The sequence below is a fragment of the Typopeltis vanoorti genome, chromosome 5 (assembly GCF_054136105.1).
Source record: "Typopeltis vanoorti isolate ZY-2024b chromosome 5, IOZ_Tvanoo_1.0, whole genome shotgun sequence".
NCBI classification, from domain to species: Eukaryota; Metazoa; Arthropoda; class Arachnida; order Uropygi; family Thelyphonidae; genus Typopeltis; species Typopeltis vanoorti.
In genome coordinates this window covers 149,199,394-149,222,978 of record NC_143553.1, presented here as the reverse complement: position 1 = coordinate 149,222,978, position 23,585 = coordinate 149,199,394, and the positions used below count along the sequence as shown (strand labels likewise).

Here is a 23,585-nt window from a genome sequence, read left to right as displayed (position 1 = left end):
ATAACTTCAACTCTGGATCTTTTCAAATAACTCCACAGGTGTCTGCACTACCATTGCCGTCGTTACCTTCGGAGCTCTGGGAGACGAACGAAACTGGATGCCGGATCCTGACAACAATTTTCTTTCTTGGTCCTTTGGATTTGGTGTGGTCGGTGCCGTCCTAGAAATCTGTGCAGCGGCGTTATTTTGGGTGGAGTCCAACTTAGCCAGAAAAAGACACAAGAAAAGGCAGCAACAAGTCTTTACTCTTAATCAAATGCAGTCTAAAGCATGATCACGTGATCAGTGGGTTGTGCAGGAAGATATTTCATTTGAATTCTCTATTTTTTTCATTATTTTAAGACTGCATCCGAAAACTCTTCGCTCTAAAAAAAAAACAAAAAACAATCAATCGCTTACAAATGTGAAGACATTAAATAAGAACGGATTCTTGTAAAAAAAAAAAAAAGAGGCGAATGTAAATCATATGATGAATTTTAGGCCATTTTTGTATATAGAACTTTTACTCACACTTTGTTTCTTTTCTATAAATAGATATATGTTAATATGTTCATTGTTTATAGGCTACGTTAGTAGCCAATCTACAATCTGGGAAATTTTTTTTGTCTTTTTTTTGTGTTTATATGTATCCTAACACATTTTGAGAACAAAAAGTCTTTATAGAAATATACAGACTCTAAATATCACTTAACTAGCATATATTTTAGCAGTTTTCGGCAAAAAAAAAAAAAAAAAAACATAAGAAAATTAAAATTAATTCATTATTTAAAGTTGACTTGCATTTTAAATGATTTTTAAACCACATAAAAGCACGCAATATACAATTTACTTCACAGAATGTCTGGTCTTGTTCATTAGAACAATATACTTTTCATATTAATAAAAAAAAAAACTTTGATTACCAAAAATGTATTCTTAAAATCCCGAAGAAAATAACCAGATGGTTTTTGGACACTCTTGGTCATTTTTGAATCAAATCGGAATTATTTCAAAATAAATTTATATTTAAACACATGATTAATTATTCTTTCAGAATTAGGGATTATTAATTTTATACGAGGTTTTAAATTATTTTTGCTTATTTTTTTTTTACTTTTTTGAAAATTAATAACTTTTATTAAATTAGTAAATTAGTAAACACAACACTGAATGCTACAAATGCACTCTGTTAATATTTATTTTAAAATTTTCGATACTTTTTTTTCTGTTTTTCTAAATCTGCTTCAAGATGGCCACACAATATTAAATTCTCGTGATGCCTCTCAGAGTGCGCTGAAATATGCCATATAATCAATATCTAAAAAAAAAAAAAAAAAAAAAATCAGCTGCCGAAATGAACATCATACGCATTTTAGAAAAAATTTCGACTCAATTCAGGTATGGAAAAGTTCCCTAAAAGTGTCTTGCCAGGACTCTCACACCTGTTTAAGTGCCTATCACGAGATTCATTCGTGTATTTACACTTTATTCCAAAATCCTTTCCCATTCTTGATAAGGATGTTTCATCGACGCCTAAATAATTCACAAGTAGGGCTAACCATCAGAATTATTTTAATCAGTAACACTCCATGTTGAAAAGTCTTTTTTCTAAAATGTTTATAAATATCACACGATAAAACAGGCTTCTTAATTCGTTAATAAATCGTTCGTTTTTCTGATATCGAAAAATTCATGCTTATACTGAACTGCTTCCTGCAAAATAAAGAAAAAAGAAAAAAAGAAAATAAAGCATTATAAAAAAATAGAAACAACAACAGTATTATACATTATTCACCTAACTGAAGTTTAATGCACTTACTGTAATAGGAACAAATTCCTACAAAGTTCAATAGAAATAGTGCTATTTTTGTACTCAAGGACGTTCGAATTTTTAAACCATGTTATAATGGTTGTTTCTAAAAAAGTGCACTTATTATTTACGTTATATTGATATACTAAGAGTATTATACAATTTTTTGTCTAATTATTTATAGCACCAATATTATATTTATATATCACATAATAAATGCTGTTTATTGTAATATTTATAAAATATTGATATTTGTAAAAAGGTAATTAATGTTTAAATTTGTTAGTAATTGAAATAATTATAATGATTTTCGAACTATAATGCGATGAGCTACAAATGAGTGAAGAATTATGAAATATATGACAGTCGATAAATGAAAAGGAAACGCTCTGTTATAGATGTCGCTGTATGTCATGAAATTCGTATGATTGGTTAACATCTTTTGGAATGGGATTTTCAGTATATAAATTTTTGGTGCGGTATAATTTGCGACATCTGAATAAGAATAAAAAAAAACACTTTAGCCTCAAAATTTTCACTTTATTCTCTATTTTTTCTGTTTTACTTAATTTTATTTTATATATTTTGAAAAATTAATGTTTAATCTTTAAAATTTAGCGCAAATCAGTAAAATAACAGTACACCATTTATATTTTGAAATTATGCAGGTTAATTAAAATACTAAAAATGATGTTTGAATTATGATAATTATATAGATAATTATAAATAAAAATTATATACAGTATAACTTTTATTATTTTTGTGTGTAGAATATGACTTTTATTTTTTAATTATAGGAAATAAAATTTTATAATTTTATAAAATAAAAAACAAAAATAGAAAGTTAGCCCCTCCTCCTTCACCGACATGATAAAATATAATTTTTGATTCTGATAGAACTGTTTACGAACAGGTGCTAAAGATTAGATTACTACAACACGCCCTCTGTTGTAAATGTTCTTTCGTTTGCATTTATTTTATTTAATTATTCATAACAATCAAGAATCTCATTAAGGTTGTATTTTCGATTTAACTTTTATGTTTAGCGACTTCTTTGAGAAGCGCATTTTTACCCACGTTATATTTTTAAATATGTTCAAGAGTTATGTTATCTTTTGCAAAGAGAAAAACAGTGGATCATAGAATTTTGATAAGAGTCTAGATTTTTCTACTTTTTTACACAGTGAAACTATTTTTATTCTCTTGCTTGTGTTATTATTCATATGTACTAATATGAACACACTTAAAGTGATAAGAATTTTGTTCTCTTTATATACATGCCAGAAGTGAAAATTCATTTTAGTTATCACGTGGTTAGACTATATTAATATCATGTCTATATAAATGTTGTTTTGTACATAAGTCTTATTTTGGTGAAAAAAAAATATATTTTTACAATAATTATGGAAAGTCTAGTAGCTTATTACTGTAAAAGTTAAAATAAACGAAAAAAAAAAGTCTTGAGTATATAGTCATTTTATTTAATAATCATTCACAATTTCTTCTACTTTCTCTTTCTCTCAACTTTTCTACAAGTGAAAAGTTGAGTATCACCTAGAAGGACATTGATGTATATATATGTCCATGTTTCACAGCCACATGTCAATATAGGAAGAATACATTTGTTAGAAACTTTTATCTTCAAGCACAATGGTAGTTGGCTTTGGAATATTGATTGTAATTTTCCAAATGCTTTCCACCAAAGCATTGTGCGTCTTTTAATTTCATCCATGATATTTTGTTCCATTGATATCTGTTGATCTAAGTATATGTAATGGTCTACTTGTTTAATTTCCTCACTATTGATTTTTATTATTTCTGGTTGGAATAGCTATTGAACATAACTTGGTTCTTCTTTAGGAAAGCTGTTTTGCTAGCAATTTGGAGTTCATGGATACGAATCTGTAATTCATGCGCAGTTGACGTAAAGATAACTATGTCATCTGCAAAGCGTAAATGGCTTAAATATCTTCCATTTATCTTCAGACCTTCCCAATCAAGAGGTTTGGATATTTCTTCTAGGCAAGCTATGAATAATTTTGGAGAGATTGTGTCACCCTGTCTTATACCTCTCTGTATTTCCCCAGTAGAGATGTTTCCATTGAAATGAATTGTTGCTGTGGCATTGGTGTATGCTGATTTGAAGGTTCTGACGTATGGCTCCCCACTTGTTGGTTTCTTAATGCTCTAAGTATTGCACAAGTTTTTAGTGAATCAAAGGCTTTCTAATAATCAATAAAACAAGACATAATGGTAGTTGGTATTCATTACACCGGTCAATAATCTGCTGCACAACTTGAATATGGTCCATTGTACTGAAGACACTTTGAAAGCCTGCCTGTTCTTTTGGTTGTGCTAGGTCTAGAGTCGTACAAAGCCCGTGAGCTAAGACTTGTAAACCACTGATAGTAGACTGATGGGTCGGTAGTTCGTCAAGTCTTCTACCTCACCTTTTTTTATGTATCAGAATTAGGGTAACCTTCTTCCATGTTTTTGGTGGATCATTTTTCTTCAGTCATAAATTAAATAGTTTGCCAAGAGTTTGTAGATCATTTCTCCACCTGCGTTTAGAAGTTCGGCTATAACTCCATCCTCACCTGCGGCTTTTCCATTTTGGAAGCTTTGGACACTCCACTTCTTCTGATAGAATCTGTGGTACTTCAGCTATTTCGTAGTTGTCTTCTTCTTCTTCATTTAATTCATCATCCTGATATAATACTGAGTAAAATTCTTCAATTCTTTTTGCTATAGCATATCTATTTCTGGTTATGGTCCCATCTTATAGTTTGACTGCAATCATCTGTTGATTGCTGTTCATTAATTGCTGTTTGGCTTTTTTGAAACTACGGTTATTTTCAATTGTTTGTTGTACGAATTTACAATTGAATTTTCTTTTTTTTTCTGTGATACATTTTCTGATCGTTTTGCACAATTCAGTGTGTTATTTATTCTGTAGGTTATTTGATTATTTCATTTCTCTTCGTTTCTTCATAAGCTGTTTTGTTTCTTTAGATATTTTGTCTTGTTTCTGTTCTGTAGTACCAGCTATTTCAAGTGAGCATTGTAAAAGATCTCAGGTAATAATGTCATTACATTCTGATGGATCAGCATTATCATCTAAAATAGCATGTTTAAGTCTATTGTTTAGTTTTATATATCTTTTTTAATGTTGAGTTTAGTGTACATCTATGTTTTGCTTTAATCTTCGAAACATCTTTCTTCTTTATATATATATAGGGTGTCCCAAAATTCACGCAAGATTTAAATTTAGAGATATTTGTGCGGTAAAGTGTTGCCAACGATAAAAAAAAAGACAGCGTGACAGTTCAGGGTTATTAAAAATGGAGCACTACACGAAAGAACAACGCATTTTCATTGTTGAGCAATATTTTAAAAATAATGAAGGTTTGGCAGCTACAGTTCGCAATTTTCGTACAAAATATGGTCGGAATAGTGATTTAACTCCATCAACTGTGAAAAGATTAATTAAAAAATTCAAGGAAACTGGATCAATTAGTGATCTTATACACTCTGGCCGTCCATCAACAAGTCGTTCAACAGAAAACATCGAAGCAGTTCGTGAGAGTGTTGCTGAGAGTCCAGGAACATCAATTCGGCACCGTGGTCTTGAATTGGGCATTTCGAGAAGCTCTTTACAGCGTATTCTCATGAAAGATTTGCATCTTTATGCTTACAAAGTTCAATTGACTCAAGAACTGAAGCCTACTGGCCACACACAGCGAAGAGAGTTCGCTGAATGCATTATGGAACAACAACAAGTGGATGCTTATTTTTCGAACAAAATCATCTTCAGCGATAAGGTTCATTTTCATCTTGATGGCTTCGTTAATCGACAAAATTGTCGCATTTGGGGTTCAAAAAATCCACGAGTGATTGTTGAGAAACAAATGCATCCACAACGTGTCACTGTTTGGTGCAGATTTTGGGCTGGAGGCATCATCGGTCCATTCTTCTTCGAAAATGCGGCTGGTAAGGCAATAACAGTTAATGGTGCTCGCTATCGCGACATGATAATCCAGTTTTTTGTGCCTAAATTGCAAGATATGGATGTGGACGACATGTGGTTTCAACAAGACGGTGCCACGTGCCATATAGCCCGAGAAACAATTCAATTACTGCATGAGTCATTTCCTGGTCGTGTAATTTCCCGTTTTGGTGATCAGAATTGGCCGCCCAGATCATGTGACTTAACGCCATTGGACTTTTTCTTTCGGTTTTTTGAATCTAAGGTTTATGCCAACAAGCCCACGACCACCCACGCCTTGCAAGAGGAAATTGAGCGCTGTATGAACGAAAATCAGCCACATTTATGCAAAACGGTCATGGAAAATTTAGACAAAAGAGTGGGTATGTGCCAGCAAAGCCGTGGAGGCCATTAACCCAATATGCTATTCCATGCATAACCCTATACTGTATACTTTATGAATCAATAAGAAATTACAATTTTTAATTAAAAACCTGTGTTTCCTATCAAAATTACTTCTTGCGCGAATTTTGGGACACCCCGTGTATATATATATATATATATATAATAATTGCACATGCGAGCCTTTTGACATGGAGCGTTGTCTTTCTGAAAGAGTCTAGATTCATCAGGCCCAATACCCGGTCCGAAACGATTCCTAGGTAAGAATCAGTTTTCAACGGGGATGAGAAAATCCAGCTTTTAAATAAGTTTTGGTTGTTCTTAATGTCACAATGATTCATTAGTCCTCTCCCATAGGACTGTGATATGAGGTTTACAAAGTGCATCGTTGATTGCAGACTGAGGAATCGAGTTTTCAGTCTGAATGAACTCACAAAAATGCAAAATCTTTTAATATAAGGCGAAAACATTTAATCTAAATATGAATTAAAACATACAATAGTTTTGTTATAAATAAAGTGATACGTAACTTCACACTAATAGAATGTAGTCGTATGAAGTTACGTATCACAATTTTGGTTTGGTTTGAATTCCAATGGAAGAAACTTAGGCTCTAAGGCTAACGTATGATGTCTGTAAATCGAGTGCGTTGTTTTGGTCGGATTACTTGTTTCGTGGGATAGAAATAGCCAATAATATGAATAAAAATGCCGAATTGTGATCACTGCAATCTATATTCTTCTGTTGATTAGAATGGTACCTTCAGTCTTTTGATAGTAGTACTTTTCCGTACTGTACATCCAGATCGCACTCAGTAAATCTGAATGTCATTAAGATTTTCTGAAATTAAATTTCATATCGCTGCTGATAACAAATAAAGCCAAAATAAAAATAAATAACAAAGGATTATTAGGTAATGAAGCTACTCCGTTTTTTCAATCGGAGATTAAGTTAAATGTTTAATATAAACATATTTAATGTATACTAAACATAATTAAAAAGACATACAGTACATTGTTGTATATTGTACCTGCCGTAGAAAAAGCCCGTCTTCTGTGAAGCCGAAATTACATGATGCGATTAAAAACAAACAAACAAAGAAACCTATGTTTCTGTTTCATAATACCAAAAAATAATAAAAATAATTAATAAATAAAAAAGTTATTAAATGTTTCAACCCCTTCGAGACTTATGGGTAATCTCGCTTAACTAATACTGTTTATTTAATTTTAATAATATAAAAATAGGTTCCATGATTTTTTGCAATTAATAAATTAACGTCATTCTTTACGTACATTATGAAAATCATATATTTAGTTTAATCCTTTAACCAAGTCTAAGCAAACAACATTTGCGCCTGAAGTATCTTGAGGACTAAGGCAACTCGTGGTAAAGGTGGGCCAAGCTCTCATCACTTCTTGTCTCAGTATCTCACATAATGTAAAGCACATCTCCTTGCGGACATGTATAATGCTATGCATTAAGGGAAAGGCCACTACCCAGACCGATTTCGATCTTTATTGAGGTCTCGTCAGTGGGAGCCTGACCCAGAAGTGGTGATACTAAGGCAGAAGCAATGGAGAAGTCATATTTACCTATATAAAAAAAAACTTCCAATATTATGAAAATAAGTTTGTTGATTTTTTTTCCATATGGTCGTATAATAATTAGCTAATTCCATCCTGGGAAATCTTCCCTTCTAAAGAAAACGTTGCTTGTCCTAAACAATGTTTTTTTCTGCATTTCAAAGTGATTCCATCAGAGGAGTGTTCTTTGCTCGATCTGTAACTAAATTATCAATGATATTGTCATGGATCACAGCATCCTCAAATTGTAATGATACTTCATGGAAATCGTTCGTCTCTTCATCCCATTCTTCATACATACCGTCAAGATGTCTACGATGACGTAAAAATCTTGGTTGTAATATTGTTAACCAGCCATAGTCCCTTTTTACAGCACTTTGTAGCTCGGTGCGTCCATTAAGCATAATGCCTCCCCACACCGCTGTATTTATTCCTTTCAAGAACATTCTTGCGATGGTAAGCAGTATCATTTTCACGCCACATCAAGTGTCGTCTAGAATCAGAGGAAAAACTAAAATGATTCTCATCTGTAAAGAGTACATTAGCCATTGGTGTCTTGTTCAATGTCCAATTTTATGGACACGATACCAATGTAAACATCCGCTACAATGAGCTGCAGATAAAGGACACAGAGTACTGGCCTTCGGACGTACATGACTACTTTTGTAGACGTCTTGCCACCATTTATCGAGATATGCGCGTGCCTAAGCTTGAATGATGCTGACTTGCGTGTTGACCTGCAGAGGTATGCCGATAAGGTTTTGCTGTTATAACCAAAAAAAAATGTATTCGTGTTTCGTGGTAGAGCCCCGGTGACTTATTAGCAAACGTATGGAACACATTCCATTGTTTGAAACACTGTCCAGAGCCTGGATACAACGCTGCGCGAGATTCCAAACTCTCTGACAATATCAATAATTCTGTAGCCTTCTTCAAGCTTTCTAATAATTCTTCCCCGCGTGAAATCATCTAGATCATAGGATCCCAAAGTGGGCGGTACCTCCTCCCAGTGGGCGTTGAAGCCTTCTGGGGGGGGGGGGCTATAGTGGGATCAGAAGCATTTGGGGGAGTTCAGGGGGTCTTGGGGTCGGTGGTTCTTTATAGAAGAAATTAATAATATATATTTAAAAATTAATTATTTTCGTGATTTTTTCATTTAAAATTTAAATATTGCATTTTAATTCATCTTATACCCGTCTTACACGATAAATTTTTTTATCAATTTTCTATTTCAATTATTTAATCATTTGACAATTTACCATGTCAGATAGAAATAGATGTCAATTTTCTATGTCAGTGAGAAAATAGAGCATGTATATATGTGTGTATAATAGGTTATGTTTACAGTAGCAAACATATTCGTTATATTTCATTTCAAATTATATATAAAATATATAAAACCACTTTTATATATTATACTGTTTTCTGTGGTTATGTTTTGTAGGTTTGTTGTTTATATCTTGTGTAATTATTTTATTTATTAATTATTATTTATCATTATTCGGACGAAACGTGGAAAACTGTTATAATGGGGGGCGTTACAAAATTTATGTCTTGCAAAGTGGGCGGTGGCCCGAAAAAGTTTGTGAACCTATGATCTAGATCAGGGGTCGCCAAAGTTATTTGCCCGTCGACCCCTTCAAGAGTTTCTTGACTTTTTATCGACCCCCTCTATTTCACTATTACGTAATTATAATAGGACAAGCAAAATAAAAGACGCTTCTGTGAGTTTTTAGATTTATTTTATATTTAGTGTTTATTTGTATGTTTACTGAAGCAAGAGAGTAACAGCAATATTATTGTTATTATTTTAAAACCAATTTTAAGATATATTGGAAATGTTTATATTTTTAAAACAATATCAAGATTTTTATTTTTAGATTGTTTATTTTATAGTTAGTGTTTATTTGTATGTTTTATTGTATGTTTATTGAGGCAGTAACCAATATTAAGATTTTTATATTTTAAAATCAATATATTAAGATAAAAAAAAGCTGAAAAGTTTGTTTTTTCATTTTTATTATTGCTATTAAAACTCTGTTCATGGCTGGAGAGTAACAGCAATATTAAGATAAAAAAAGCTGAAAAGTTTGTTTATTTATTCATTGGCTACAGCATTGCCAGCAATTACCGAATACCGAAAATAGCATGGGAATAATCACCGCATTTCACGGTCGATCAAGAAGCCTCCTCCTTCTCAATTAAAGTTAAAGTTCTGATCATGGCAGGAGGGTAACAGCAATAGCCGAGCCTCACTTAGAACTTCATTGGCTACAGCATTGCCATCCAAGGGTATTGGATTGAATGAATCAATCACCGCATCTCACGGTCGATTGATCCCTTCGATCGCATAACGGTACTGACTTGCTGGGTGAAGCATAAATGCTTTTCATATTCCCCTCCATCTGAAAAGGAAAGTTCTTTGGGTGGAGAATTATTGAGCTTTAAGCTCGCCCTGAAAGGGCAACGAGATTAACTGTGTTCAGCTGAGCATAGAATTGACTTGGGTCTCTTGTATTTGCAGAAATCTGCTTCATTATAGTCTGAAGCTTGCTTGATCAGTGGGTTCGGATGATTAATTGTCTTATTGAAGAACTTTTCAGCTAGGTCATGAAGAAGAGTTGTGATGTAGGGAATGCTGACGTCTCTGTGAATTTGGGAGTTTCTGATAAACCATGGAGCATCTAAACTCATTCTCAGACATTTGTTTTGTATTCTCTGCAGCTTTTGAATATTTGTTTTAGAAGTATGACTCCAAGCAGGAGATGCATAAGTTATGACTGGGCGTATTACCATCTTGTATATGAGCAGTTTGTTCTGAGTATCTAATTTACTTTTTCTGTTGATCATGGGGTAGAGCTGCGCTATTGCTTTAGACGTCTTTGAACTTATGTGTTCTATATGGTTGGTGAATTGTAGTTTTTTATCCAGAATTACTCCAAGATATTTGACTGTATTCTGCCATGGGACTTTAACACCTAGTAAATGTATATCTTCCTTGATTTGGGGCTTTTTTCTGGTGAACAATATGGCTGAGCTCTTCTGTGGATTGGTTTGAATTCTTCAGTCCATAAACCATCTTTCCAGCGCGTGAATGCTGCTTTGGAGTCTCTTAAAAGCCAGTTTTGGGCTGAGAGATCTTGCTAATAATGCAGTGTCATCAGCATATAATGTAATGCAGTGATTGTTGAGCTTGGGTTTTGAAGGATATCGATCCTTATATCCTTATAAGGACTGGCTTAAAGGGGCGAAGCAAGAATGCTTTTCATCTTCCCCGTTATCTGTAGAGGACAGTGTAGGGATAAGGTGTTATTGAGATTTTCATCTTCCCCGTTATCTGTAGAGGACAGTGTAGAGATAAGGTGTTATTGAGCTATTAAAGCTCTGATCATGGCAGGAGGGTAACAGCAATAGCCGAGCCTCAGTTAGAACTTCATTGGCTACAGCATTGCCATCCATTACCCTCCAAGGATATTGGATTGAATGAATCAATCACCGCATCTCACGGTCGATCCAACCCCGGGATATCAATCCCTTCATTTAGAAATTATTATAGTTATAAATTTGAAATCAAAAATTGGTGTCTTAGATCTAATTCAAATTATTTAAATAGTTTTAAAAATATTGGAATTTTTTTTAAATTGCTAAATTATCCTTAGATTTCTCAAATATTATATTGGACATTTTTATTTTAAAAAATTTTAAGATAAAAAAAAAGCTGAAAAGTTTGTTTATTCTACTCTAGACGGAAAGAAAACATGAGCTGAAATAACTTTATTACATGATTACTTCATCATCATTTTGGACTTTTTTGTGTATTGTCATCATCTAATTTCAGCATCTTCTAACTTGATTAGATTATACGATACACAAAAAGATTAGATTATACGAAACAAAAATGTTTTCCTTTTTTTTTAGATTGGTTGAATAAAAATTTTAAGTACTCACTAAATTCATCTTAAATTTTAAAAAAAATTTAAAAATTGGTTGTTCAGATTCAGATTTCTCAAGATTTGTTTCAAGTGGACACAGCAGGAAATACACAGATACACAGAAGGATATTATTATTAACAAAAATATATTATTAAGAAAAATATACACAACATATTATTATTAACAATAATACACACGATATTAAAAAAATATTGAATTTTAAATTCAATTTAAAAAAAGAAACTCAATTTAAAAAAAGAAACTCAAAAAAGCTGTAGGTCAATTGTTGCGATGTGTGTTAATAAAGGGTGTCGCTATACCAGAATATAAATGCGGCAAATCATGTTTTAAATATATCATTTTCTATAAAAAATTTCTTTCTTCTTTCTTATTCTTTTCATTTTCTTTATTTCTTTTAAGATTTCGATCACTTTTCATAAGTCAAACTTATTGTTTATATTAATGAACGTCCATACTGAAGAATTCAAACTAATCCACAGAAGAGCTCAGCCATACTGTTCACTAGAAAAAAGCCTCAAATCAAGGAAGATATACATTTGCTAGGTGTTAAAGTCCCATGGCAGAATACAATCAAATATCTTGGAGTAATTCTGGATAAAAAACTACAATTCACCCACCATATAGAATACATAAGTTCAAAGACATCCAAAGCAATAGCGCAGCTCTACCCTATGATTAACAGAAATACTCAGAACAAACTGCTCATATACAAGATGGTAATACGCCCAGTCATAACTTATGCATCTCCTGCGTGGAGTCACACTTCGAAAACAAATATTCAGAAGCTGCAGAGAATACAAAACAAATGTCTGAGAATGAGTTTAGATGCTCCATCGTTTATCAGAAACTCCCAAATTCACAGAGACGTCAGCATTCCCTACATCACAACTCTTCTTTATGACCTAGCTGAAAAGTTCTTCAATAAGACAATTAATCATCCGAACCCACTGATCAAGCAAGCTTCAGACTATAATGAAGCATATTTCTGCAAATACAAGTGCCCCAAATCGATTCTATGCTCAGCTGAACACAGTTAATCTCGTTGCCCTTTCAGGGCGAGCTTAAAGCTCAATAATTCTCCACCCAAAGAACTTTCCTTTTCAGATGGAGGGGAATATGAAAAGCATTTATGCTTCACCCAGCAAGTCAGTACCGTTATGCGTTATGTGGCCTCGTGCCAAACGGTACAGGCCTGTTTTAAGGTTTTCCCTCTTCGGGGACTCAACTTTCTTTTTCTGTGGGAAAAGTATTCGTCTTTAAACAATGTCTAAATTCTTACCAAGAGTTCGTACTCTCGGGATTGAAATTGACCCAAACATAAAGAAAGCGACGTTTGTGAGCGCTCTTCTCAATGTCGCGAAAGCAGAAAGCATTTACGGGCTTACCCCTTACGGGGGGGGGAACGATTCCAAATAGTAACGAACAACATAGAGACAAGAGAAACGCTCCTTAACGGCGTAGAATGTGAAGGGGAAAATATCTACCCTTCCTAGTCGAGAGTATTTTAAAATCCGTAAAAATTGACAGGTTTCCTCTAGAATATCTAGAGAAAGGGGGAGGAATCATTAAAACCATTTTCTCCAAGTGGGGGACTGTCCGAAACATAACAATCGGACAAGACGCGGATATCCCAGAGTGGAAATCAGGGGAAGTGAGCTTTTCAATCGAGATGAAAACAGAGGTCCCCAACTTGATTTTTTTAGGCTCAGCAAGAGTAATAGTCAATTATCCAGGCGTAAGAAAACACTGTTTTCGGTGCATCGCTTTGGGCCACCTTAGCGCTCACTGCCCGAAAAACAACACATGCCGCAACTGCTTATCGACAGAACACACATTGAATCAATGTGAGTCACCGTGCCGTAAATGTGGGAACACATCCCATAAAATAGACGTCTGTCCTATCAGGACCCTTGCAAAAAGAGCAGGAGGCGCCATAACACCTGCGGCAGTAACCATTCCTAAGCTCACAGCACAGGACTCTCGAGCTACCGGCCAAACAGTAAACGAACCACAAACAACTGAACCAGAAGAGTTTCCAGCACTCCAACCGCCAGCTATCGAAACGACTATATTAGGAAATCAGGCAATAACTGGGAGGAACGCAGAAGGGAGAATTAGGAAGAAAAAGAAACAGAACACTAAGAAATCTTACACCAATGAATCGGAGTAAGATTTCTTAGTGTTCTGTTACAATAACAGCACAGAAACGGAGGAAATGGAAATCATTACCAGTACAACAAAACGACCCATCACGCCGGAAGAAGAAGGAGAAATGAAACGAAATAAACAGGACACTGAAAGCCAAATAGAAGCCTCAAGTTCAGATGAGGATGAGGAAGGAAATGAGATAATAACGCGAAACAACACAGAAAATGAGGTAGACACCTCATCAGAAGAAGAAGACGGAGAGCAAGGAAACAATCCAGAAACTAAGGAAGGAACAGACTTTGTTAAAAGCAATACCCTAAACGGCTCTGTCATTTTGAAGAACTTTAAGGAATCTCTTAAAACGGCAGAAAAACTATTTCAGATAATGACCACAAAAGGAGAGCCAACTTTCTTGTTCTTTAAGAGGAGCAATAGACTCATATGGGGAGAACTGTATGTAAAAGATATAACCAAGGTCGAGCCCCATCAACTGGACGGTCACCTGGACTTATCAGAGGAAGAAAAACAACACTTATGCGACACATTGAAGTCGCTGACACGAGTAGATGTGGAAAAGAGATACCCATGGATAACGAAGGAATTTGAAAAAAGAACTTCACCAGTAGATAAAAACACCGGTTCTTCTCACCCCATTACAAAACCGGTAAAAGGAAAAGAACCCCTATATGAAAATTCGAATGTAACAAAACGAATCCTATTCTATCTTAGAGATAAACCCGAGATAAGAAACAAAGTCCACACAGCTCTACAGGAAAAAGGAGACGCTGCTTTGCAATGTGAAGGTGAGCTAGAGAGTCTTAGAATATAGCTCAAGTTTGGGAACGTCAGTTACCACCGAGCGAAATGGAATGAAAGCTTGAAGAGAATATGGAAACTAAATGATGATGAGTCAGTACACGTACTACCAGTGATGGAAAACGTGGTAGAAGACTATGAGGTAAAAAAAAAAAAAATCATATTTGCCCTGCTATTTTTTATCGCTATTTTTTTTTAAAATCATATTTGCCCTGCTATTTTTTATCGCTACCTCATAGTCTTCTACCACGTTTTCCATCACTGGGAGTATTATTATTATTAAATGTTGGGAAAACATCAGGAAGCTTATACCTTATCCCTTCTGTCACTCAAGTATTCGATTGGTTCAGTGCCATGGCATGTACAACTGCAAGGACTAGAAGTTGATAGTGCATGGGAGGTAGTTAAGAAGTGCTTGCATGAAGCAATGGCTGACTGTATACCTAGAGTCCGAATAATAAATCAAGTAGGGGCTAAATGGATGAATAACACCATTAAGCTTGAGTTGCAAAAAAAGAAACAACTATGGAGGGAATTTAAGGAGAAGGGTGACCGGCAGGCACATGAACGGTATAAAGCACAGGCCAGAAGGGTGACGAGTGTGGTAAGAAAAGCAAAAAAGGGTTACGAAAGAACATTGGCCATGCAGGCTAAAGAGAATCCTAAACAGTTTTTTAGATATGTAGCAAGTAAAAGGAAAAATGTACATGGCAGATTGATTTTAAAGAATGCCGATGGTAGGGAGGTAACTGAATCAGTTGAGATAGTTGAGTTACTGAGTGAGCACTTTGCAAAAGTATATCATCCAGGTGGTGACATTGCAGAAACGAATAAACCAGTAGATTATACGGGAATTGTGGTTAATGAAGTGGAGGTGAGTAGTCTATTGCATAACCTCAATGTCAATACATCTGTGGGATTGGATGGTATACCAGCTCGTGTTGTACGAGAAGCAGCTAAAGAATTGTCAGTACCCTTGACCATTTTGTTTAATTTGAGTCTCGGGTCTGGGTTAGTCCCGAGCGGGTGGAAAGAGGGGAAAATAGTTCCACTGCATAAAGGTGGTTCCAAGACTGCTGTAGTAAATTACTTACCGATTAGCATATCAGGAATCATTGTCAAGGTCTTAGAGAAAATAGTCAAGAGGAAAATACAAGATTGGATAGAAGAAAATGGGATACTGTATCGGGGACAGCATGGTTTTGTGAAGGGTAGGTCATGCCTCAGTAACTTGCTCACGTATTATAACACAGTGACGGCTGAACTGTATAAGGGTAATGGGTTTACGGTGATTCTACTGGACCTTGCCAAGGCCTTTGACAGGATTCCACATGGAATTCTAATCAGTAAATTGCAGCATATGGAAATGGACATAGGGTTGGTGAGATGGATAGGAGGGTGGTTGACGGAGAGATATCAGAGAGTGGTTTACTCGGGAGTAGAGTCCACAAGACGGCCTGTGACTAGTGGAGTGCCACAAGGATCTGTTCTTGGACCACTGCTGTTTAATTTGTTCATAAATGATATAGGAAATGATCTGAGAGGAACAGTTCATTTGTTTGCGGATGATGCGAAGTTGGGTAGGGCAATAGTGAATGCAGATGACGTCAAAATTTTGCAGGATGATTTGGATAGATTGGAGGTCTGGGCTAAGGAGAATGGATGTCAGTTTAATGTGGCAAAATGTAAGGTTATGCATTTTGGGGTGAAAAGATTGGCGGCAGTTTACTGCATTGGTGGAACCGTGCTCCAGGAAATTGATGAGGCACGAGATTTAGGAGTGTTGGTAGATAAGGAATTGAAATTTAGGGGACACATTGCAAAAGTGACCAAAACAGCTCATCAAATCACTTGGTTGCTGAAGAATACGATGACAAGCAGAGACAAGCAGGTTATTGTTCCTCTGTATCGAGCCTTGATAAGACCCCATCTAGACTACTGTGCTCAGATTTGGTCACCTAGGTTTCTTCTTGATGGGGAGGAGGTGGAGAGGATCCAGAGGCGAGTGACCAAGATGATAGCAGGTCTGTGGAATGAACCGTATGAGAACAGGTTGAGGATTTGTGGGTTGCAAAAATTGGTTGATAGCGGAGGAGGGGAGATATGATTGAGACATTCAAATTACTGAAGGGGTTCTATAAAATTAATTCAGAAGATATTTTTGAGAACAGGGCTGGTTGTGGGAGGACTAGGGGACATCCATGGAAACTGGGCAAAAGTGTGGTTAGTAAAGGTGTTAGAGCTGGGTTCTTTACTTTTAGAGTAGTGAATGAGTGGAATGCGCTCCCTGAGTCTGTGGTGGATGCTGTGACAGTGAATGAGTTTAAGGCGAGGTATGATAGATACTGTATGAATGTCAAATAGTTGTGATGAATATGATTTGGGGCCTCCCTCGATGAGTCCCATAACTCCCTGGAGTTGCCCGTAATAATAATAATAATAATAATAATAATAATAATAATAATAATAATAATAATAACGTATTTCTAGAAAGTTAACATGTTTAGCCTACGTTCTTCAACGACGTTATGTCTGAAGGGAGAAGGACATTTAGACATGCAGTGTGTTTACTTATGTTAAAAGGGAATGCTGTCAAATGCATAATTAATAGGTATTTTTACGCATTATACCTTTCCTATTTTTATATTCCAATTAAGTGATACTCTAAATAAACGAAGAAGATCAGAAGATATTTTTCGATCTCATATTGTAAAAGAGCTTGTGTGGAGGTGCTTCTAATAAATCATAAAAAAGCCCTTTTCATTAGTTATTGCTTGTTAACTTTAAAGGACAGACTCCTAACAGTGAGAATTGTAAGATTATTATTATTACTTAGTGCCATGCTCATACGTAGTTGTTATCAACTACATTCTTTCGAAAATATTGGAGTTCGGTTCTTGTCATGGCGGGAGAGGAACACTTAAAAGGCTTTTGAACTAAACTTACTTTATTCTTCAAACACGACAGAGTTTTAACTTCCTGGGTGATATCCAAACCAACTAGAGAACGCACTCCATTAATACAATCCTCGTCGTATGATAGGAATATCATCATTCAAGGAGGCTTCTTAGCTCCGTTTAGTTAAATACACCTGAGTTTGATTTCCGTCGATCATACGATGCAACTTTTAAGACTTCAAATGAAGATAAATTGATTGCTCTCATACACAGGAAGAATTTTTCCTCTGTATGAGAATAATGCACTTGGATAGTGCAACACTAGTGTTGCACTATCCAAGTGATCATTTACACTTGGTTCCGCCGATAGGTTTTTCGACATTGAAACTCTATGGATGTCGATGGATTTCGACCCGAATTTCGTACCCGGCTATAAAATAAAACGGCATTTAACATCTCCCTCTTAATTAACAAATTGGCCGGTAAAATAGCCTTTTGGCTTATTATCTTTGTAAATAAAAATTTTGTTTTTTTATTACGACATGCATATAGGATAAACTTGTCTGCTTTTATTTATGAAACATGGAATCACTGGTGGAGGCTAGGCCGTCTAAGGATAGACTTAAGTTCAAGTCAAGTCTCATTAAGTCTTTTTTCCCAGAAACTCGGTTTTTTCCAGTAAACTCAAGAAAATCGACTACGGGCTCAGCACACCACTTACTTCTTGGATGGGGAGCACACATCGGGCTCAAAAATGATGTAAGCTCACCACTTGGAGGAAATGGCTCATAAACGTATGTTTGGTCTCAAAAGCAAAGTTTCGGGATTATGTAAAAAATTTACAAACCGGATAAAATAAATAATTAAAAAAATGCTTTAATCCACCAACTGTACTAATGTACCATAAGTTATCTTTCATATGTTTTGAGTGGCATAAAAATAAAAAAAAATAATTACTAGCGAAGTTGATCGCGGATATGAATTAGAATCTTGTTGTGAGCATAGATCTATGTCAGTGTTTCTCAACCTATGGTCTGCCCGACCACATGTGGTCCGCAGGCTGACTTAAATTAATCAAATAAATATATATTTTTTAATTATCGAAACGAAACAAATTAAAATTGAAGAAGTAAGTAAAAGTTATTGAAATCAAATGGAGACTTTAAAAAAACAACAAATAGCGTCAGAATGTTCAAAGGTGGAAGCGATAAAATTATATTGTTGTTCACTTCACCCTTCTCATTATTCGTCATTCTGCCCCTAAATTTGTAGCGGCAGAATGACGAATAATAAAAAAGATGTAAAACCAAGGCTCAGTATATCTTTAGCAGTGCTAAGTGATACTTGGACAAAGTGTGTCGTGAGTTCCCCAGTATTTTTATAATTATATATTTTTCGGAAACATTTATTTAATAATGGAAAAGTGGCTTAGAACTAGGGCTTTGAAAAGAAGAGAAAATGAAAAAACAGGTGATGCTAACCCTAATTGTGATACACATGTTGTAAAGGGGAGGAAATCTGATATTTAAAGTAGGAGAAACAAGCAGTTTAAAGAAAAAAATACAGCAGGAAATATAACAGTTCATATTCCAAATTCGGGTTTACTTGGTGTGGAGATGAGAGTGAAAACAGAAACCTCAGTGTGATTTGTGTTATGAAGTGTTGTCGAACGAGTGCATCAAACCTGCGAAACTCCGGCGACATTTAGAAATTAAACATTGTGATGTGAACAATAAGCTAATTGAATTTTTTCAGCGACGCTTATGGGCATTAAATCGTGGGAAAGATATACTTTCGGCCATGGGTTCCATTAATAGTAACGCACTGGAAGCACTCTCTCTCTTAAGTTTGCGCATAGCGAAAACAGGGAAACCTCATTCTATCGAGGAAAATTTGCTCCTTCCAGCTATAAAAGATGTGGTAAAAACTATGTTTGGAAACAAGTTGATTTGATTCCTCATTCAAATGACACTGTTGGTCTCAGAATTAATGATATGGCAGATGACATAGACTCTCAGTTAATCGAAAGAGTTAAGAAGAGCCTTTATTATGCAGTACAAATAGACGAGACTACTGTTATTACAAATGATGCGCAGTTAATATGCTTAGTAAGATATGCGCACGATAACAACGTCCATGATTGTATTCTGTTTTGTAGAACTTTGCCATCCCAAACAACTGGGGAGAAATATTTCGCACTCTCAAAAGGGATAAAGTGGGATCCAGTGGGGAAAATGTATAGGCTTCTGTTCGGATAGAGCTCGCGCCCTTACAGACAGGCATAGTGAAGTTGTTTCTGTCAAGGAAGTAACTACGGATATGAATTGGGTACATCGTGTGTATATCTTATATGTTATACAACGCTGTAAAGCTAGTTATTTTTATTAAAGCTCGACCGTTAAATAACAGGTTATTTTCAGTAGTCTGCGATGAAATGGGCAGTGAATATACACAACTTTTGCTTCATTCTGAAATTCGCTGGCTTTCCAGGCACAAAGCACTAACAAAGTTATTTCAATTAAGGTACGAAGTTTTATTGTTTGTAAATGAACGTAATTCTGATTTTGCATCACTCCTTGTTGACGAAGCATGGTTATCAACACTATCCTATCTTTCAGCCATTTTTTCGAAATTAAATGAACAAAATCTCTTCCTTCAGGGAAATCATTTGCCTGTTCTTGATGCCTATGACAAAATAAAGGCATTCGCGAAAAAACTGGTGTTATGGATTAATTATGTAAAAGACAGACAATTTGCACCTTTTCGAACGTTGGAATCCTTTTTAGTGTAAAATTATATTTTTGTTGATTCTGAGTTTCTGGAAAGGGTTTGTGACCACCTCAAAAATCAGAAACGGAATTTTGAAACATATTTTCCGAATGACTTTTATAAGAAATTTCTGTGGGTTCGCAATCCATTTCAGGCTTGCAGTCACTAGAACGACCTTAAAAATTAAATTAAAACTCTTACCAAGAGAGCCCACAATCTTTGTTCCAATGGAACCGCCCTCACTACTGAGCTTAACCACATACACAGCACTTCCCTCTCCAATGGCTACAGCGATCACAGTATCAAAAAAATAATCGGTTCCTTCCCCATACCCTGTCCTTCTCGTCAACAAGATTTTAAAAATGCCATCACCATACCCTACATCCGTGGCACATCCGAAAAAATAGCCACAATACTAAAAAAGTACAACCTACACACAGCATATAAGCCCAACTGCAAACTTGCTACCCTTATCCGTGCTACGAAAGATCAGCTCCCTTCTCTCTCTCTCTCTCTCTCTCTCTCTGCCTGGAGTTTACAAAGTACCCTGTTCTTGTAAGCTGGCGTACTTTGGACAGACAGGCAGATCAGCATCCATCCGCCTGGAGGAACAGAAGTCTTACATCTGTAAACACAACTATGGCCATTCAGGCTTGGCTGACCATGTTTTGGACACCCACAGGGTATCATGGTAGAAAACCACCATGCTCCGCCACAGCAAATTCAAGAAAGAGAGACTTTTCTTAGAAGCAGCAGCAGCTCTCAGAAACCAACCAAATCTTAATAAATACGGTTGCATTAAGCTTCCGAAGATTTGGGAAACACTTATCACCTGGGGTCCCACCTTACATTCCAGGCCACCTACTACCGCCCTTAGAGGGCGCTCCACATAGATAGGACTTTAGTGTCACCCACGTAGTTGGGCTTAGTATTCTATGATATTTGAGTGCATATTACATTAATTGCTTTTGTAATCCCCGTAGATGTCCTAGCGACCAGGACGAAATATAGGAAGTATTAAATTCTATTTTAATTCTTTTTGAGTGTTGTAAAAAATCCATTACGCCTCCAACGTGAAATCTTTATAACTCTTCTATGCGCCCTTTCCACAGCAAACGTTAACTAGCCCAATTAGAAAACGTAACAAAGCGTTCGAATTAGGCTTAACATCCAGTATCCCAATCACATTTCATTAATAAATTAACATCGAATTTCAATACTAAAATTTGCAACAGAAATCCACTGTTAGATATAATAAATAAAAGTAAATTTTATTCAGGGAAAAATGTTTAAGAATGAAAACAGCTTACACTTTTAACCATTGTGGCTTTTAGCGAACCAACCTTCTATCTTTATTAATAATGAAGAGGATTCTTTGATGTTTATCTGCCTTATAGTCCTTATAAGGACTGCCTTAAAGGGGCGAAGCAAGAATGCTTTTTATCTTCCCCGTTATCTGTAGAGGACAGTGTAGGGATAAGGTGTTTTTGAGCTATTAAAACTCTGATCATATATATATTTTGTGAGTTCAACAAATTTCATCATTGGCCTGTAGAGTAAGATAGGCTGAGAGACAGCAGATAGTAGGAGAGGAAATAAAGATAGAGTGCATAGTGCTAGAGTAGGTAAAAGAGGCCTCAGTGGACCTGTTTTAGCTGTTTGCCCCCCAGGGGCGATTCTAAAACGGTCGTTGATTTTTCACTTTAGAAGAATAGGAAAAATCCTAAAAAGGAAACATGGAACAAAAACAATAACATGAAGTATAGAGAAAGAAAAGAAATGGAGAGATGGGGGAAGGATCAGGCCAGAGTGATGCAGCTCACGAGGAACTGCACCGCCTCGCTCTAAGCCTTCGCCACTCGGGTTCTCAGTTCCACCCCCCCCCTTCTCTGTGAACTGAAAGGAAAAGCAAGAGTAGATTCTCCTTACTTCCGTTTGTTGTGGGCTATTAAGATCTGGTCGCCACCTTGCTTCCCCGGTTCAGGTCTAGCATACGAAGAGCTGTGATGAAGGCCTTTTCCACCTCTTCTTCTATATCCAGAGTTCCCCGTATCTCCTCTGGATTGATTTCTCTTATATCCTCTATGAAGAGGTCGCCCCATTTCGCGCTAACGACCTTGGGACCGTGTTTACCTCTGAGGAGGAGTACTGGTTCCCCCATTCTCTCCATCGCTAGTTTAAATTTGGCTGGGATCTCAGGGATGTCTTTTATTAGGAACGTTAGAGTTTTCCCTACTTTTGCTTGGGGGAATTCTTGGCGGGTGGGCTCCGAAGCTTTACCTGCTTTGGTTTTAGTTAACTCCTCTTCCTGTGGGCTTAATGGCCGTTTGGAAATGTTGGAGTTTGCCTCCATCTCCTCTACTTCATTTTCTTCTATATTCTCTGGATTGGCTATATCTGGGTTCGTATTGGTAGCTTCGCTTTCCTCTGTGGGAGTTACCATTATGGTTTCAGTATTGACATTTTCCTTCAGGGTCGGAAAATCTTCCTGGTTTGTATTTTTTTCGTTTTCTGATGATGATTGCGTGGCTGTCGTGATAGTACCTCCCATCTTTTTCTGCATAGGTTCTCGACGGGCAGGTGTTAGCTTTGTGATCCTTGGATCCGCATTTTAAGCAAGCCATTTGACATTTGTCCAATGCATGACTTGTTGTGAGGCAGTTTTTGCATCTAAGTTTTGGGCAGTTTGCCCCAAGATGGTCGATGGATCCACATCGGAAGCATTGCTTCTTCACACCAGGATAATTGACCATTACCCTGGCCTATCCTATGACAACAAAATTTGGCATTTCTACCTTTATTTCGATTACTGCCGTGACTTCACCAGACTTCCAGTTTGGGAAATCTGGATCATTTGCCACTTTGACATCTTTTACTACTCCCTATTTCGAGAATGTTGTCTTAATTATGTCGGTCCCTTCTCTAGGTATTCTATGGGGAATCTATTCATTTTTAAGGTCTTCTGAATACTCCCTACTATAAATGGAAACACTCTCTTCCCTTGGCAATCTAACCCTTGCAGTAGTTTCTCCCTTGTGGCGGCATCTTTCACTACCACTTGGTATCGACCTCCTCCATAAGGGGTAAAACCGAAAATCTTCTCAGCTCCAACAGCATCCATCGGAGCTTTTGCAAACGTCCTTTTTGGGATGCTGGCCTCCACTACTATACCCAGAGTCCGGGTATGTGGCAAGGCAGATGACATGATTGACGGGGGGGGGGGGGGGCTATACTATTCT

General features: G+C 36.1%; 1 protein-coding gene across 1 annotated transcript in view; it reads left to right on the top strand.

Moving 5' to 3' along the window:
- LOC150106932 (uncharacterized) overlaps positions 1 to 3,256 on the top strand; it is a 63,498-nt gene extending 60,242 nt beyond the window's left edge. Inside the window, exon 3 of the mRNA XM_090392832.1 lies at positions 39 to 3,256. Within this exon, the coding sequence (XP_090248958.1) occupies positions 39 to 274 (236 nt within the window). The 3' untranslated portion in view covers positions 275 to 3,256. The remainder of the gene's footprint in view (positions 1 to 38) is intronic.
- The last annotated feature ends 20,329 nt before the right edge of the window (positions 3,257 to 23,585 follow it).